The sequence below is a fragment of the Pestalotiopsis fici genome (genome assembly GCF_000516985.1).
Source record: "Pestalotiopsis fici W106-1 unplaced genomic scaffold PFICI_Scf_5, whole genome shotgun sequence".
Lineage (NCBI taxonomy): Eukaryota > Fungi > Ascomycota > Sordariomycetes > Amphisphaeriales > Sporocadaceae > Pestalotiopsis > Pestalotiopsis fici.
This window is the reverse complement of record NW_006917095.1, coordinates 3,161,863-3,177,054: the sequence shown is the minus strand read 5'-3', so window position 1 is coordinate 3,177,054 and position 15,192 is coordinate 3,161,863. Positions and strand designations below refer to the sequence as shown.

The following is a 15,192-nucleotide window of genomic DNA, read 5'->3' as shown; positions in this document are numbered from 1 at the left end:
GCAAGAAGCTGGAGATGACATGGTATATAATGGGTATATAATGTACCAGAATGCCCAATATTTCCTTTCAAAAGTCATGCAATCAGAAGCCATATTGAATATTGCATCCATAAACATGCCAGGAGACAAGATTCTTGTTTTTGGGGGCACTGGACCTGCCGGAATCTGTCTATTGCGAGAGCTTGCACACGGCAACCATGCAGCGATTGTATACGTCCGCAATCCCGCTAAACTGCCAGAGGAATTGGCCAAACACCCGCTACTAGAGGTACTTACCCAGTGCTCCCCATTGTGCACCCTTTTCGCTCACTTACCTACACCATGTCTCTCCTCAACTCGACTCGCCTTGACATTAGAAGTGATAATCCTGGCTAAATAAATATAGGTAGTTAAAGGTGAAATGAGCGACCGGGAAACTCTATCCGCAGCCATGTCACGCTCATCGACTGTCCTGTCGCTCTTGGGTCCTCAGATCAGCGATCGCAAGATTGATCCTTCACTCTATGCCGACATGTACAAGAATTACATATTTCCCCTTATGCGACAACACGGCGTACGACGCATCGTTGCAATGGGGACCGTGTCAATTCAACGCACCGAGGACCATTGGACTGCCTTTCAATTCATGGTGGTTTGCTTCATGAGGCTGTTTTCTGGTACCCTTTACCGAAACATGCTGAACCTTGCCGACGCTTTTGATCGAGACGCTGCTGGTCTCGATTGGACCGTCTTTCGTATCGCGCAGATACCCGGCGAGCCCGATGAGGAAAGCTGGAGAAAAGACAGGGACGATGGCGAGGTCTCTGTCGGGTGGATTGGTGAAAAGGGCTGGTCGTCGTCGATAAAGCGGGCACTTTTGGCGAGATGGCTGGTAGATGCTGCCGAGGGCAAAGCTGATGAGTGGATCGGGAAGATGCCAGCCATTAGTAGAGGTTCCTGAGTTCTGCGTTCAATTTATTGCTTCACTCATTGTGCTCGCAGATTGGCCCATGCGACAGCATCTCGTGTTAATGATATGAGCTTGACTGTAATCTTGAAGACTTGGACTATTGTCATGGTCAGGATTATATATCTATACAATACTTGCCACTTCACGTACAGTACTAACTCTGGTTTAGTCTATGAGTATACAAATATATTCTTTCTATTTTAGGACATTATTTCGTCTTAGGCTGTAGGCATTTGCTGTAAATAGATGGTGGAAGTATGATATAGAAAACCGAAACTTAGCCTCAGACAAATTTGCCCCTCTCCTCGAGCATGAGCCGGAGACTAGAGCATCAGAAAAACAAGAAAAACATCCCAGCGACCAGTCCCAAGGGGACAACAACATTGGTCATGGCACCGCTGGGATCTGAGGCAGACGGTTGTTCGCTCTCTGCAGTAGCCGGAGCGGTAGAGGTACTAGTCTTTGAAGCATCCGTGGTAGTTGCCAATGAGCTAGTTGCACAGAGACAAGGAACTGTGACCGTGTCAAATACGCTCACCACGACGGTATTAGCTTGTCCCGCCGCTGGAGGCGACGGGCCTGGTGGCGCGGTCGCATCGCCTGGTACCGCGTCCATGAAGGTACTTGTGACGGTGTTGATAGAATCCCTGGTTTTTGTGGGCGGCCCGGCAGTCGCACAGTGGCATGGGCCCGTGACAGTCTCAATGACGCTTACGACAATGACACCAGGAAGACCCGGCGCTGGAGTGCCACCTTTGGCTGCACTGCACTTTTCTGCAGACTCATTGAAAGCGGTATTAATATCGTTCGACCAAATGATCACTCCGGCCAGAAAGTTTTGCCAAACAGAGACCGAGACATCATTTAAAAGTACAAATGAACCAAGCTTTCCGTAAGTGGTGGTGAAGAAGTTTTCGAAATGCGTTTCGATGTCGCTGAGAGATGTGCAGAGCCCTTGATTGATGAATTGTGGATTCGGCATGTATTCTGTGTTGTTTAATTTGTCCCTTGTCGAATTAAACATTGTGACGTAGATTCCTTCTATATTGACGACTTCATCCATGCTCACATTTCCTGTGATTTTTTCCATCGCAGACGTGGCTTGAATCAACCCAACCAATAGTTTGTCAGCGTCTTTGGTGACAAGATTCAACTGAGGCTGAGTGTTTGCGTCGCCGTTGATGAATGGCTGGAATACACCTAGAAAGTCCCATAGATTGCCAGACACCATTTCCACTAAATATCTGAGAGCCGTTGGACCATCTACATTCTTGTAAGGAATATCCCTTGGTAAGCCTGGGGCCTTTGGCAGTCTGGACGCCATGGCGGCACTGAGTCTTTCAAGTCCATCTCTGGCACCATCAACGCTATTCTCTGCATCTGACTGCGCCAAGAGCTCCTTTTTGATATCCAGCTCGTGAAGAAGTCCAATGAGGGCGTCTTTTATGGTAAAGAACTCATCTTGGGTAAGATTTTGCGGGGATCTTTCAATCAAAGCTGCAGCTGAGTTGACTGTACTGATCAGGGCTTCCAAGTCGGGTTTTGATTGTGTCGTATCGCTGGTAAAGGTTTCGACAGAGTGTTTGACTGAAGCGAGAGATGTCGATAGTGATGTCAGAACAGAATGTATGTCTTCTTCTCGTGGTAGTATCGCCGACGATTTCCAGGCTGCAGTATCCTCAAAGGCGGCAACCCCATATAAAAGGCAAACAAGGATCGTGGCTACCTTCATGGTGATTCTTGGTGATAGATGTAGTGAAGCTAACGTAAATCTCTGAGCTGGTCAAGTGCTCCAAAAATAACAGGCAAACCATTGTAAGGAACTCGCAAGCATGGAGATCTATTCTCACATTTATACATTCAGCGAGTGTAGATGCGTGAATAACATCAATGGAAATGACTATGATTAACGTTGGACACTATCTAGTCGTGAATATTGATACAATTCTGTCACTTGATCAAACGAGAAACTTTTCAAGTTTCCGTAATTGGCCATTGGATGGTGAGACAATCACACAGTGTTTTCTTTCGTTGTATCAAAAAGTTTCAATGGGACAACCGCATGACGCGATAGCTCCTGACCAAGGGCCGGTGTGCGCAACTTCTCTTTGGAATATCTGACTATATCAAAACGTACGTAGATCAAGGCTAGAACCAGGAATCGAACGGCGAACCAGACAGTCGTGACAAACAGTGCGCAAGCGAATGAGATGGGGGCATTCAAAGACATGACTGGAGCCTGAGTCTCAATGGCTGAGCTGTTCTGAAAGGATAATTGCCTGGAAGATATTCTTTGTAGCTGCAATAAGCTACTCTAGGAATTATCATCGTTGTGAATGGCTGCGTGGTAACCAACACTTTTTAGGCCTATCAGCCACCGTGAACTTGCATGATTATATGCTTCTGGGTAGAAGTTAGGCACTTTGCCATATTGTTCATGTTTGAAAATGTTGGGTGCGTTGTGAACTGCTGCAGGACACACTCTCAGGGGGTCTTGTTTTTAGGTAAGATTTTATGGTGTTGCGCAGTCTTGGTGCTAACCTAACCAATGGCCACATGGTAAAATGTAACACTGACTGGCATTTACATTAACTTTATCCCTTTAGCAAATGTCTGGGAATCGATTCTTCCAGTCATGTTCAAAAAATAATAAGCAAGTATTCAATTGAATCCCTCGCTTTATCATGAGCGCTTCACGGCAACAAATGCATAATAATACAGTTCTTGACCAGTGACGGATAGCCTATGGCAGTATTTCTGCTCTGAGAGAATGGCCAATCGTCCATTCACGACAGACTCTTTTATAGTTTCTGAAAATCCGCTTTGATCTTCGGATCCGTAAAATTGGTCCTTCAAATTGAATGCAATCAAACCTCCATTCTTTACAAACCCAATGGCAGCCAAGAATGCTTCCTTGGGGATATCCCCGAACCCCAGTGCTCCGACAATGGTCAAGACATTGATATCGGCCTTGTGTAGCAAGGTGGAATGCTCGTCGGAAAGATTGGTCAAGTCGCAAATGAGGTAGTCATCATAGATACCCGGCTGGTCTCTCAAGGCAGCTTGTTTGGCTTCTGGCAAAATGTCGCAGCCAATGAGTCGCGAAGCCCCGAGCTGGTGAAGCTGTGCGCCGACTAGACCGTTGCCAGCCCCTAGATCCATTGCGTGCAGAGGCGCTCCCTGTAATCGATGTGTTTCCTTTCCCAAAAGATCCGTTACGACGCGGTGAGAGCTGCATTTCAACCGATCGACAAATAACTGCTCGTAAAGTCCGCGGTTGTTGAAGATGAAGGCGTAATCATGAAAGCGAATGTGCTGAACATGATCTTTGGTCAAGAGCTCGCACCACTCATCGTCTTGTTGGACATTTGTTTCGTGTTTTTGTGGGAACCGCACGTTGTAAAGGTGATTAGCCGGAGTACTCGTCAAGGAATCAACAGCCATGTTTGTGTATAGTAATATCGGTAGAGGGTTGGCTTTTTTTTTGTGATTTTAATGCCAAGTACAGCTGTGGGGCTTTTGGGGGGTTGAGAAGTCTTCTGTATATAATAAAACCTGCTAATTTACAGGGCCTTTCCCACACTAGAAGCCTTTTGTGGCAAAATGTTCTTCTTGATCCAAGAGTTCTTTTTAAATTAAGAGTTCTTCTTAAAAACCCTATTGTAAGGCCGCTATAACGTCCACTATAGCCATCGGGACCACCCACTAAGCCATCTACTAAGTCATCCACTGGCAAAAAGAAAACTTGCGATTTTTTTCTTTTTTTTTTAAATATAATACGATTTGAATATAAAACCTACGGGATTATAATAAAGTTTACGGGCTTACGACTACGGCATCACGGATTTACGGATTTACAACGATCACGACGATGCAGCCGGTTATTTCAGATTCTATTGTATAGCAGTGCCTTTAGCGGCCCTCTCCAGGGGACTAAGAAGAACTTTTGGTTTAAGAAGAACTCTTCGTCCGAGAAGAACATTTTGCTATAGAAGGGCTTTAGCGCTTCCAGAAGGGCAAGAACACTTCTTGGCCACCTCAATTTCCCACTACTGTACGGTAAGGCAGTGAATCTGCGTTGGCGCTAGCACTGGATTTATAGTGAGCACTGAGCAGTAGTATGGTGCGCTGCTGCATATCCCGGCCTTGAGGCGCACGACACCCAAGGCCGCCAGTACCCGGATGCGATTCTCACATGACGACTTCATCCGGCGTGCAGGATTGGGAAACTCGTCATTTCATCTAGATCTAGATCTGGCCGCGCTCATATTCGCACCAATTGTGACTTGTTTTACTTGAGCCTCGTGCAGATAAGTTGCAGCTCGGGTATGTAAAAGCACCTGCATCGCAATGCAATCATTTGCAAAGCTACCACATTCGTAACTTGTTGCAGGCGCCACTGCTGAGGCATTATGCACACCGGTTACGAGCAGTAGCAGGGCTTCCAACTCGAACAGAAAATGTAAGATATTTCCACGTGATTAACTCAGTTTCATTAGTAACTATCCACTCAAAGAAGAAATTGTTGCCGAAGCGTGGCATATGATCCGTCTCGACACAATGGTCCATTTTCGCCTGGGAGACCGCTGTCCACCCGGACACGCCAACGCTCACTGCCCACCGCCGTCGCAGCGTAAAATACATCCATTGGATCATACTTTTGCTTGATGCGCAAGAGACGCGGATATTTGTACCCGTAAAAACTCCGTTGAAAGTCGGGCTCGAGACGATCTGCCTCTGCAAGATAACTGCCAGCACCTGGTGTAATGTCTCTCCACTTTTGCATATGGTCGTGAGTAAACCGCCTGCGTACATTCATTATTTCCCTCGCTGTAGCATTTTCTGGCCAGCTAAACGATTGTATTGCAAAGAGAATGTTTTCGCGCCACGCAGGATTGACTGCATTGTCGGTATCATCGGGAGAGGTATTCTTCATGTTGAATGCGTAAACCTGGCGACCTTGTTCTACTGATTCTTTAATGGCCTCAAAGGTTTGATTGAGCAGTACTGGGTCGACAAAGTTGTTTCTTGGAAAGAGCCTCGAGCCCATGGCGGAGTGAGTTTGTTCGACCGACTCACCAGGAAAAGTGTGAAGCCAGGCGTCATAGTATGAGTCCCAGTGCTTGACATTGGGGTCAAACATTATACCTAGGTCCTTCAATCTGGTAAACCATGGATTAAAAAGCTTCAAAAATTCCCGTGTAGTCTTGTTTGGGGCAACTACAGCGACCAAATCGAATGTTGTTACGCCTTGTCGTGGGTAATCTGGGAGAATGAGAAAGTACGAGTACGTCTCAGCATCGGCATTTGCAACAAAGTAGTCAAAATAAGACCTGACACCTCTCCAGAAAGGTTCAATGCCCAAGATTTCAGAGCTAAAGGAGAAGTTGGATACAGTCGTGTAGACATCCGGATGAGCCTTGACAGTGACCGATATGGTGACTCCAAAAGTACTCCCTCCGCCGCCTCGAAGGGCCCAGAAGAGATCTTGGTTGTGTCCAGCGTCGGCGGTGATGAATCGGCCGTCGGATGTGACTACTTCAAAGGCCAAGACTTGATCTGAGCCGGTCCCATAGACGGAACTGAGAGGACTATGGCCACCACCATGAATGTATCCACCCATGATTCCGATTGTCTAGGAGATGCGTCAGCGAGGAACTGGACAATATGCGACCTTGTGAAATTACCGCACAGTCTCCGCCGACAACTACACGTCCTTTCTCGTGTGCAGCCTGGTAGAGCTCGAAAGCCTGAACCCCAGCGCCCGCCTTGAACGCAGGTCCCGAGTAGGTTCCATCTTGGGCTGTGTACTCTGGAATATACTTGATATCCTTCATATGATGGGTCCAAATGCTTAGAGATCCAGCACCGCCGGATTTACCTAGATAGTCGTGACCTGTATTCCGAATGACTAGTCGAATGCCAGTATTCCGGGCAAAATTGACAGCAGCCTGAACGTGTACCGGCCTGGTTGCATTGAGAACATGGACTGGAAACGCCCCCATGGTACAGGTCTTGGTATCCAGAATGGTGGGCGGCAAGCAAGTGAGTCCTTGATATATCGGAGCCATCATTTCAAGTGGATCATCATAATGAGTGGCCGGATCTGTCCATTTTTCAGAAATTTCATTGCATCTAGTACTGTTGTATTCGGAACCACTGTAGCATGGAGCTGCCTTTGGCCTCGGTTGGAGCAGACGGCCATTTGTTATGTCGTTGAGCGCTTGCCATGCTTGCGATGAAGGCCATTCATCATCACCTGGATAGACCTTGCATGGTCTTTGTTCAGCTTTTGTGACTTGAAGAGTTCCAAATGAAAACAAATGAGACAAGTTGCCGGCGCTTTGGATTTCTTGAGCTGTTAATTGGAATTCCTCGGATTCGAATAGCGGAGGTGCAGCATTTGTGAATGGTAGGGAAAGGATGACAAAAATAAGTACAAGGCACGGGAATATCATTGTAATCAAGCAAGATATTTCCAAAGTGCCTTTATCTGATCTGGTACACGATCAAGCGAGGCGCGACTTTGTGCAAAGTGCTGGATTTGGGCGTTGGCTTCCCCTGCCCAGAAAATGGTAGTTCGCCAATGATGTGACGAAAGAAATCAATCATGCTTTGCTGCATTCTCGGATGCGCTCGCAGGGCTAGGAAGCGGCCCCATGCCGATCTTCAGCACTCACCAGATGCGGCGCGAATTGGTGTGACATGGCGTCGCTTGCGTTGAAGCGGCGCCTGTGCAGATGTCAGCTGAAGAAATGATGCCATAGCCGCACTGCTTGATGGTTATTAAATTATTACACATTTATCTGAATACTTTTTCATAGGCCTGGTTTCCTTGAGGCAAAAATGTTGGGATTCAGCGGAGTCTTGCCCTGGCTCTTCCAGATCGCACCGGCTGCAGTAGAAGCGTGCAGGTTGCCCGTAGCGAAGGGCAGTATAGGTCGAGACGAGCCGTCTGGGGAAGGATCCATACCAAGTCCTTGCTTCACCGGCAAGATAGTCTGCGTCATTCCAGATTGCAAGCGATCGCAAGTGCATGTAAGAAGTCTAAGCAAAATCGCATTGTTGCCCAATCCGCTGGCTGGGTATACCCTTGATGCATATGGGGTGGTAGCACCCTCGATTTTGTGTGGCAGATCAAGATGGGGATGCTTATACATTTTAAGTTTGATGCAATGTTCACAAATCATATGACTACACGCGAATTTCCGGTTTTAGAATAGATATTTGTCTACCGGTAGGAACCTGCAGCATGTCTAGGTAGATACATAGGACGTAGATTGGAGGTTCCTAAGCGCACTTCCTCATGATCTCGCTAAGGCGGAATTGGGGCGACTGCCCCGCCATCATACTGTACCAGATGCTGTGCGGACATGCCCCCTAAAATATAGTGTATAGCATAGGCCAATATATCAAGTCCCAAGAAATGCTATAGTCACACAACTTGTCGAACTTCATGCTTACATTGCGATTTTGCTTGAAAAGTTTGCACAACTTACAGAAATGGCAATCAACAAGAACCTGGTATTGGAGAGCTCAAAGGATGACGCCGCGGACATGTCTCGCCTAGGCCAAGGGCAAGAACTGAAACGAACGTTCAAGAGAGTCTCCACGTTGGGATTTGCGATTATCAACGTCTTTACCTGGCCGTCAGTAATCGGCTTGGCGGTATATTCTTTGATCAATGGTGGCCTTGCGGTATATATGGACGATTATCTAACATTAAAAGATGACGCTCATGAACTTTCCAGGGAACGATATGGTCGTATGTGTTTGTTTGGGTCATGATGTTTCCCGTGGCTGCATCACTGGGTGATATGGCATCCATGGCGCCATCGAGGTACCAAGCGTCTTCCCTATAGTCACATGGCGAAGTCTTCAAGGCTCAAAGCTGAATTTTGCGTATAGTGCCGGTCAGTATCACGTAGGTATAGCCAAGGCGCTTGCGCAGCTCCAAGCTGATTGGGCGAATAGTGGGTTTCCGAGTTTGCGCCAAGATCATGCCAAAAGATCTTGAGTTACACTACTGGTATAACTAAGTTGTTTCGGATATTTGTATTTCGTCTCATTGCTGATCATGATCAATCAAGGTTGGCTTGTTGCCCTTGGATGGCAAGCAGCGCTGGCAAGCTGTTGCTACGCCGTGTCATGCTTGATACTGGCGCTTGCCGAGACGAATAACCCTCTGTATGAGGTTCAAAACTGGTAATGATTGGAGACTACCAATTCTAAAGAAGCAAACTCTGACATAAAGAACCGCTAGGCACCAAACCCTACTTACCATGGCCGTAGCTCTATCAGTCACTGCGGTCAACATCTTTCTGACAAGAATGCTGCCCTTGACAGCATCTGTCATTTTGATTCTCTTTGTGCTTGGTTTCCTCGCAGTAAGAGAAATCTATCTCCGTATCTGAACGTTCCAACTGATGGCTAGTATAGACCATAGTACCCCTATGGGTGCTAGTTCCGAAGAATGCAACGGCGGACGTCTTTACTGAATTTGCCAATTTTGGTGGCTGGTCTTCGAATGGTGCCGCTTGTATCATTGGTTCAATCACATCGACAGGGTCCTTTTTCGGCGTCGATGGTGTCGCTCACATGGCTGAGGAAATCAGAGATGCTTCTTGGACTATGCCGCGCATCATGCTTTTGACCATTTTCCTGAATGGCGCCATGGGCCTAGTGGCAATTATAACATTTGTAGGTTTTGGGGTGTATAGTATTACAGGAAAGTCAGTTGACCCGTCGTAGGTGTATTGTGTCACGGACATTGTTGACATGGTCCTTGAGAATCCTTCGCCGTTTATATCCATCCAGGTATATTATCTGGGTCTTGGAAGCGCGTCAGGTGCAACGGCTTTGGTCTGTATTGGCATCAGCATGACCTATCTTTCCGCAATCAGTGTCCAAGCAGCTGCCTCGCGACAAGCTTGGTCTTTTGCCCGCGATGGAGGTCTTCCATTTTCTTCATGGTTTCACAAGGTGATGATATGATACTCTGACTTTGCTGCACATACAACAAGAATACTGATACTGAATATCTACAGGTCCATGACATTGGCGTTCCGGTACCCATAAACTCTATCCTCGCTTCCCTTTTCATAACGGCCATTCTATCATTGTTGAACTTGGGCAGTTCCGCGGCGTTCAATGCGTCTGTGGGTCTTCTATCAAGCGCAGGCGCCTTCTCCTACATGATTAGCATCGGTTGTGTGCTATTGAAACGACTCCGTCGCCAAGCTTTGCCTCCAACTCGGTTCAACATGGGCAGATTGACGATTCCGGTGAATGGCGTCTCGGTTGTCTTCATGGCAACTATCGTTGTCGTTGTCATGTTTCCAGTCACGGCGCAACCCATACCACAGTCCATGAATTATGGGTCTGTCATGTTTGGCGGAGTTGCAGTTATAGCGATAGTCTACTACTCTTTCCATGGTAGGAAAGTGTACGAAGGCCCGGTAGTAAGATTGACTCAAGACGCTTGAATTCGTCGAATGAATAAAAGTGTATTATGGATATCTGCGCCTGCGCGCTATGTATTCATTTTATATATTTCCACATCTCTGATAATGTGCGACAATTTTTGATAAAATATACTCGAGGTTCTTCACTTGACAAGGAGTCCTGAGACAAAAAGGCAAAATTATAAGTTGCATTAGCCGCGAATCGAACGCGGGGCCCATCGATGGCAACGATGGATTTTACCACTAAACCACTAATGCCACAAGATGTTAACAGAAGCTGTTGAGAAAACGGAGCTTAGAAGTAACTATACTGGATAAATGATTTCGAGAATGGGCTGGTGTTTACCTAATGGCAAGACCACTGTGAGTGTGGATCTGGGTCGGCGACGGAGAGGGTTGGTTGTTCTTGTATCAGTGACCGCTATCCCCACCATACTACGTTACGTACTAGGAAGCCTCAATGGTTTAGTGACTATAAACATACAAACCTACACGGAAGATAAAGGAATCGTGTAAATGAAGAGACTGGGTGCTGACTTTGACTAGAGTGGGGCCTAATGTTGGGTCGTATTTGACTGGACATTATTATATCGCCAATTAATGTTTTTGATGCAATATTTCTAAGCATATTCTCACCTGAGCCGATATGCGAAGGGGCAGTATCTTAGAAATCAATGATGTAATGGACTACCATTATATATGTGCTAGTTGTTTTTTATCAAGAATTAGAAGCCATGGGTGTGTTTTAGTTAAGGATGTCACGGAAGTTCATAGGAGCTTTGAATATGATAAACGCGTAAACAATAGCAATGCTTAGAATCCAATATGCCTAGTTATCCTATGTAGAGCTGAACTCTCTGCTTTCTGCGACTGCCATTATTCTCTTGTATGGCTAATTAACATCGTTAAGTGACGATCTGCTGTTTCCTCCACATCATCAGCGCAGATGGAATCTGACCAGCGGCCAGCCCTGCCAAAATCTTCAATTGCAAATTGTAACCGTCTCCAAAGGCGGCTCGAATCGTTCCTTGGATAGCCTCCGGGAAAGCCTCGAGGGAGGGTGGTGCCGTCAGAAGACTGTCAACTTGGCTGGGAGGTAGCACGTTGCCCAACCGACTTCTGACTAATCCATTGAAGCCCGCAGTAACAATGGCGAGACCAACTGCTCCTCCAATGATTCGATATTGTGCAACAGATCCCATAGCCACCGCTTCATGTGTGACTAGTTAGACCGGACTCTGAATGACTGGAACCTGAAGAGCGGGATACATACCTTTGTCACGTTCTTGGACGCTGAAAGGAGTCAATAGGGTGAGTAATGAAATTGTTGTCCCGCATCCAAGCCCTGCGATTACTTGATATCCATACTGTGCAGGAGCTACTGATTGTGAGACCGGAAGTGTAGAAAGTAAGGCAAATCCTATGACCTGCAGTACTGCTGCGAAAAGGACCATGTATAGAGGAGGTATCTTGGCACTCTGCGCCAAAATGCCAGTAATCACAGATCCAACTGGAGCCGCCAAAGTGAAAGGCATGAAGTGAATTCCCGCATCAATTGGGGTCAGGCCATTAACGACTTGAAATCTTTGGGGCAACTGGAATACTGCGCAGATCCAGGGCCCACCGAGGAACATGGAGCACCTTAGGCAATTGGTGTCAATGTCCGAGCAGGTTTGGAATTGGGTAGTATGTACTCACAGTAGTGTACCCATAAACTCGCGGTTTTGCGCGAAGCGCCAGGGGAACACTGGCTCCTGAGGCTTTGCCCGCAAAGTGATATGCCGCTCCCAAAGAAGGAATGTGATCCATCTCAACCCAGCGATGATTAAAAGGGTTATGACCTATATTCAAAACAGCTCTGAGTTAATATCATACGAGGTTGACACCCAGCTTGCCTTTTTAAAACCTTGAAGTTCATCAGATATTCCAACCAATGCAGTCGTCACGACGGGAATTTCGAGATTCGATAGGAAAAGAACCATGCAGATACTGGCAAGGAATTAGTCTAAGCGCCACGAAACTGCGGAATACTCAAAACTACATACGCTGCAGTGATTAGACGTAGTTTCGCTCCTTGGAGGTAGTCTTGTCTCTTCTCGTGTTCGGCGCTCGTGGCCCCAACATCATCTCGCTGGGCCTTGCTGCCCGGAAGGTCATCAGCACGCTGCTCAACACTTGATAATGGATTGGCTGACATGGTAGGGACGCACACCAGTAGGTTGAAGATGATGAGACAGTCAGATGCGTGGGCGGGAGAAGGGGAGGATGAGTACTCTAGACTCCATGCAAGGCAGCTTCTCCTAACCTTGCGATCGTGGAAACAAATCTGGTAATAATCCGTTAGTTGTTTGTTTGGATTGTTGGTGACTCGCATAAATTGGGGGGCCGTCCGTTGGCCGCAGGTGTGGTGTTGATCCCGGAGCCCTCACTGGGGTCGACTGGGCTCTTGATACTCCGCACTGTGTGCAATCTTGGCACGTGTGGTAGGTAGTATTGCCGTGCAGACAAGACCCAGATATTGCGTCCGTAGCAATGTGATCTGGTTGGCCAAGTCACCAGCGGCCACGTACCGAAAATGTTTTGCGCTGCTTGAGTCTCACTCCAGGCCGAGTGATCTCACTCGCCAGCCCGTCTGGATTCTCCCACGGCAAGGCTACCTATTAATAGGACGAAGAACAATACCCTAGCATGGAACCCCGCCGACACCCCTTACATAACACATCCTCACTGACGTCGCATCCAACGGTGTTGTGCTTACCAAAAATTCAACTCAATACCAGTCGGACCTGGGGAGGGACATCGGACTGCCTGGATTCTCCATATGCGAATGCACGAGAGTCCTCCTGTTCATGTTGAAATCAAATAAGTGAGGCTATTCTAAGGGTTGCGTGGTATTAGTCAAATGAGATGGCGCTACGCTGGTTGTACCATTATGACCTGCGTGAACTTAATGCTAAAAGGTGGTTTCTATTGAACTAAATACCTCGTTACTAATTTCACTTCAAATTGCTGCAGTTAACAAAAAGCTGCTTAAATCGTGAAAGTCGCCAATGTAACGCCTTGAAAAAGAAAAAAGGAAAGAGGGTTAAAGATGATCCTACAATGGTAGGGCAGTGGGACGACCATGTATCTAGCCTAGGTTAAAGATGTATGTTGGATTCCTCAGCATCTATGACATGCGCATGCATTTTCTGTTGAAAATACGGTAGTAGTCGGCGGCTGCAAGACGAGCAGCTAGCTGCACCTGAGCCGCGCGCTATGGCCCTGGCTAAAATAGGTACCCAGGGTGGTGGGGATCAAGAAAAGGTCACATATCTAGCGTGTACTGCCTTCTACAATTAACGATTCAATCAATCTTCTTTACCATACTCGCTGTATTCTTTTCTGTGCATCCCGCTGCCCCTTCATCGCAATCAATCGGTATTTCACCTCGTGTTCGGATAGTGTTTCAATCAAAGGGGCTTTGCGCCGGCTTGTATTCAGGAAACCATGGCTACTAATCTAACTGCGATCCTGGAAGCGCCGCTGGTGAGCCCGCCTCCTGGAGTTGTTGTCCAACTGGACAATCCACCAAATCAGAGGACCGCAACAATCGTTCTGGTTACCGTTTCTATATGCCTGGCGACATTGACGGTTGCTATGCGAACTTATTCTAGAGCTTTCATCACTCGGAACTTTGGGGTTCCAGATTGTAAGTCTCATCCATTGAAGCGCGTGCTCGACGCCTCTTATATGCTAACCGAGGCGACGGACAGGGTCGCTGTTACTTGGATATGTAGGACATTTCAGCTTCAATGTCTCAGTGTTGGACTAATGTATTCTAGGGGGCGTTCTTGGGATTTTGCGCCATGTGCCTTCGGTCTGCTGACGCCGCACCTGGTTTACACGTCTGGAACGTACGCGCGAAAGATCTCATCCAGTTTCTCTACGTCAGTCGTTCCTGTTCTAGTCTATGGCAGTATATCATTGCATACAATCAGGCCTAACCAACTATTAGGATGTTCGCATTGCCTCGATTCTATACGCGCCAACTATCTTCATGATTAAGCTTTCAATTCTGGGGCAATACATCCAAGTCTTTATGCCAAATAAACATCCTCCAGCTCTATATTGGACGACAATTGCCACCATTGTTGTCAACTTGGCCGCTTATGTGATACTTTTAGGATTTCAAATCTGGGTCTGTACACCAATGGAGAAGTCATGGAATATACTCATTACCGAAGGTCACTGTCTTGATGTTCTAGCCCTCAACGTTGCAGCCAGTTCCGTCAATGTTGCGTCAGATACAATTATTCTACTGTTACCGCAGGCAGTCATTTGGCGCCTCCACTTACCCCAGAAGCAAAAGCTGGGCGTCTCAATAATTTTCCTAGTTGCCGTCTTGTTGGTATTCCCCTGCCTCCGATGTGCTCGCCATGCTGACCATGACGCAACAGGGCAATCGCATCTGCGACCATCCGTCTCTATTACACGGTGCAACTTGCGAAATCTGACGATACCTCATGGTATACTTGGCTAACAGGGATCTGGGCTCTCGTTGAAATGGATTTTGGCATGATTGTGGCATGTATGCCAGCTCTCCCTGCATTCATACAGAGCGTCACCCGTCCCCAGTGGTTGACCTCTTTCCGACGGCTGACGACCTGGAGACGATTGTCTACGAACGAGCAAAAGGACTCGGGATATGTCAGGGAGAATCGCAATCATTCAAACATGCATCAAAAGTCTACTTTCGACACCTTGCCTCCTATGGAGACCATGGCGAGAGAAAATGTC

General features: G+C 47.1%; 6 protein-coding genes across 6 annotated transcripts; 2 read left to right on the top strand and 4 right to left on the bottom strand.

The window, feature by feature from the left end:
• Positions 1-115: 115 nt before the first annotated feature.
• On the top strand, positions 116-940 carry PFICI_08260 (uncharacterized protein; the record flags this gene model as incomplete). Its single annotated transcript, XM_007836841.1, has 2 exons — positions 116-268; positions 386-940. 2 exons carry the CDS (start codon positions 116-118, stop codon positions 938-940), a joined length of 708 nt encoding a protein of 235 aa, XP_007835032.1.
• A 340-nt stretch (positions 941-1,280) lies between these two features.
• On the bottom strand, positions 1,281-2,681 carry PFICI_08259 (uncharacterized protein; the record flags this gene model as incomplete). The annotated part of the gene is made up of 1 exon (XM_007836840.1): positions 1,281-2,681. One exon carries the CDS (start codon positions 2,679-2,681, stop codon positions 1,281-1,283), a length of 1,401 nt encoding a protein of 466 aa, XP_007835031.1.
• Positions 2,682-3,631: 950 nt separating this feature from the next.
• PFICI_08258 (uncharacterized protein) lies at positions 3,632-4,393 on the bottom strand (the record flags this gene model as incomplete). Its single annotated transcript, XM_007836839.1, has 1 exon — positions 3,632-4,393. One exon carries the CDS (start codon positions 4,391-4,393, stop codon positions 3,632-3,634), a length of 762 nt encoding a protein of 253 aa, XP_007835030.1.
• Positions 4,394-5,459: 1,066 nt separating this feature from the next.
• On the bottom strand, positions 5,460-7,407 carry PFICI_08257 (uncharacterized protein; the record flags this gene model as incomplete). Its single annotated transcript, XM_007836838.1, has 2 exons — positions 5,460-6,584; positions 6,637-7,407. 2 exons carry the CDS (start codon positions 7,405-7,407, stop codon positions 5,460-5,462), a joined length of 1,896 nt encoding a protein of 631 aa, XP_007835029.1.
• A 1,824-nt stretch (positions 7,408-9,231) lies between these two features.
• On the top strand, positions 9,232-10,434 carry PFICI_08256 (uncharacterized protein; the record flags this gene model as incomplete). Its single annotated transcript, XM_007836837.1, has 4 exons — positions 9,232-9,336; positions 9,389-9,649; positions 9,701-9,931; positions 9,997-10,434. The coding sequence occupies 4 exons, from the start codon at positions 9,232-9,234 to the stop codon at positions 10,432-10,434; spliced, it is 1,035 nt and encodes a 344-aa protein (XP_007835028.1).
• An 884-nt stretch (positions 10,435-11,318) lies between these two features.
• On the bottom strand, positions 11,319-12,610 carry PFICI_08255 (uncharacterized protein; the record flags this gene model as incomplete). Its single annotated transcript, XM_007836836.1, has 5 exons — positions 11,319-11,623; positions 11,687-12,054; positions 12,112-12,254; positions 12,345-12,402; positions 12,459-12,610. The coding sequence occupies 5 exons, from the start codon at positions 12,608-12,610 to the stop codon at positions 11,319-11,321; spliced, it is 1,026 nt and encodes a 341-aa protein (XP_007835027.1).
• Between the last annotated feature and the right edge of the window lie 2,582 nt (positions 12,611-15,192).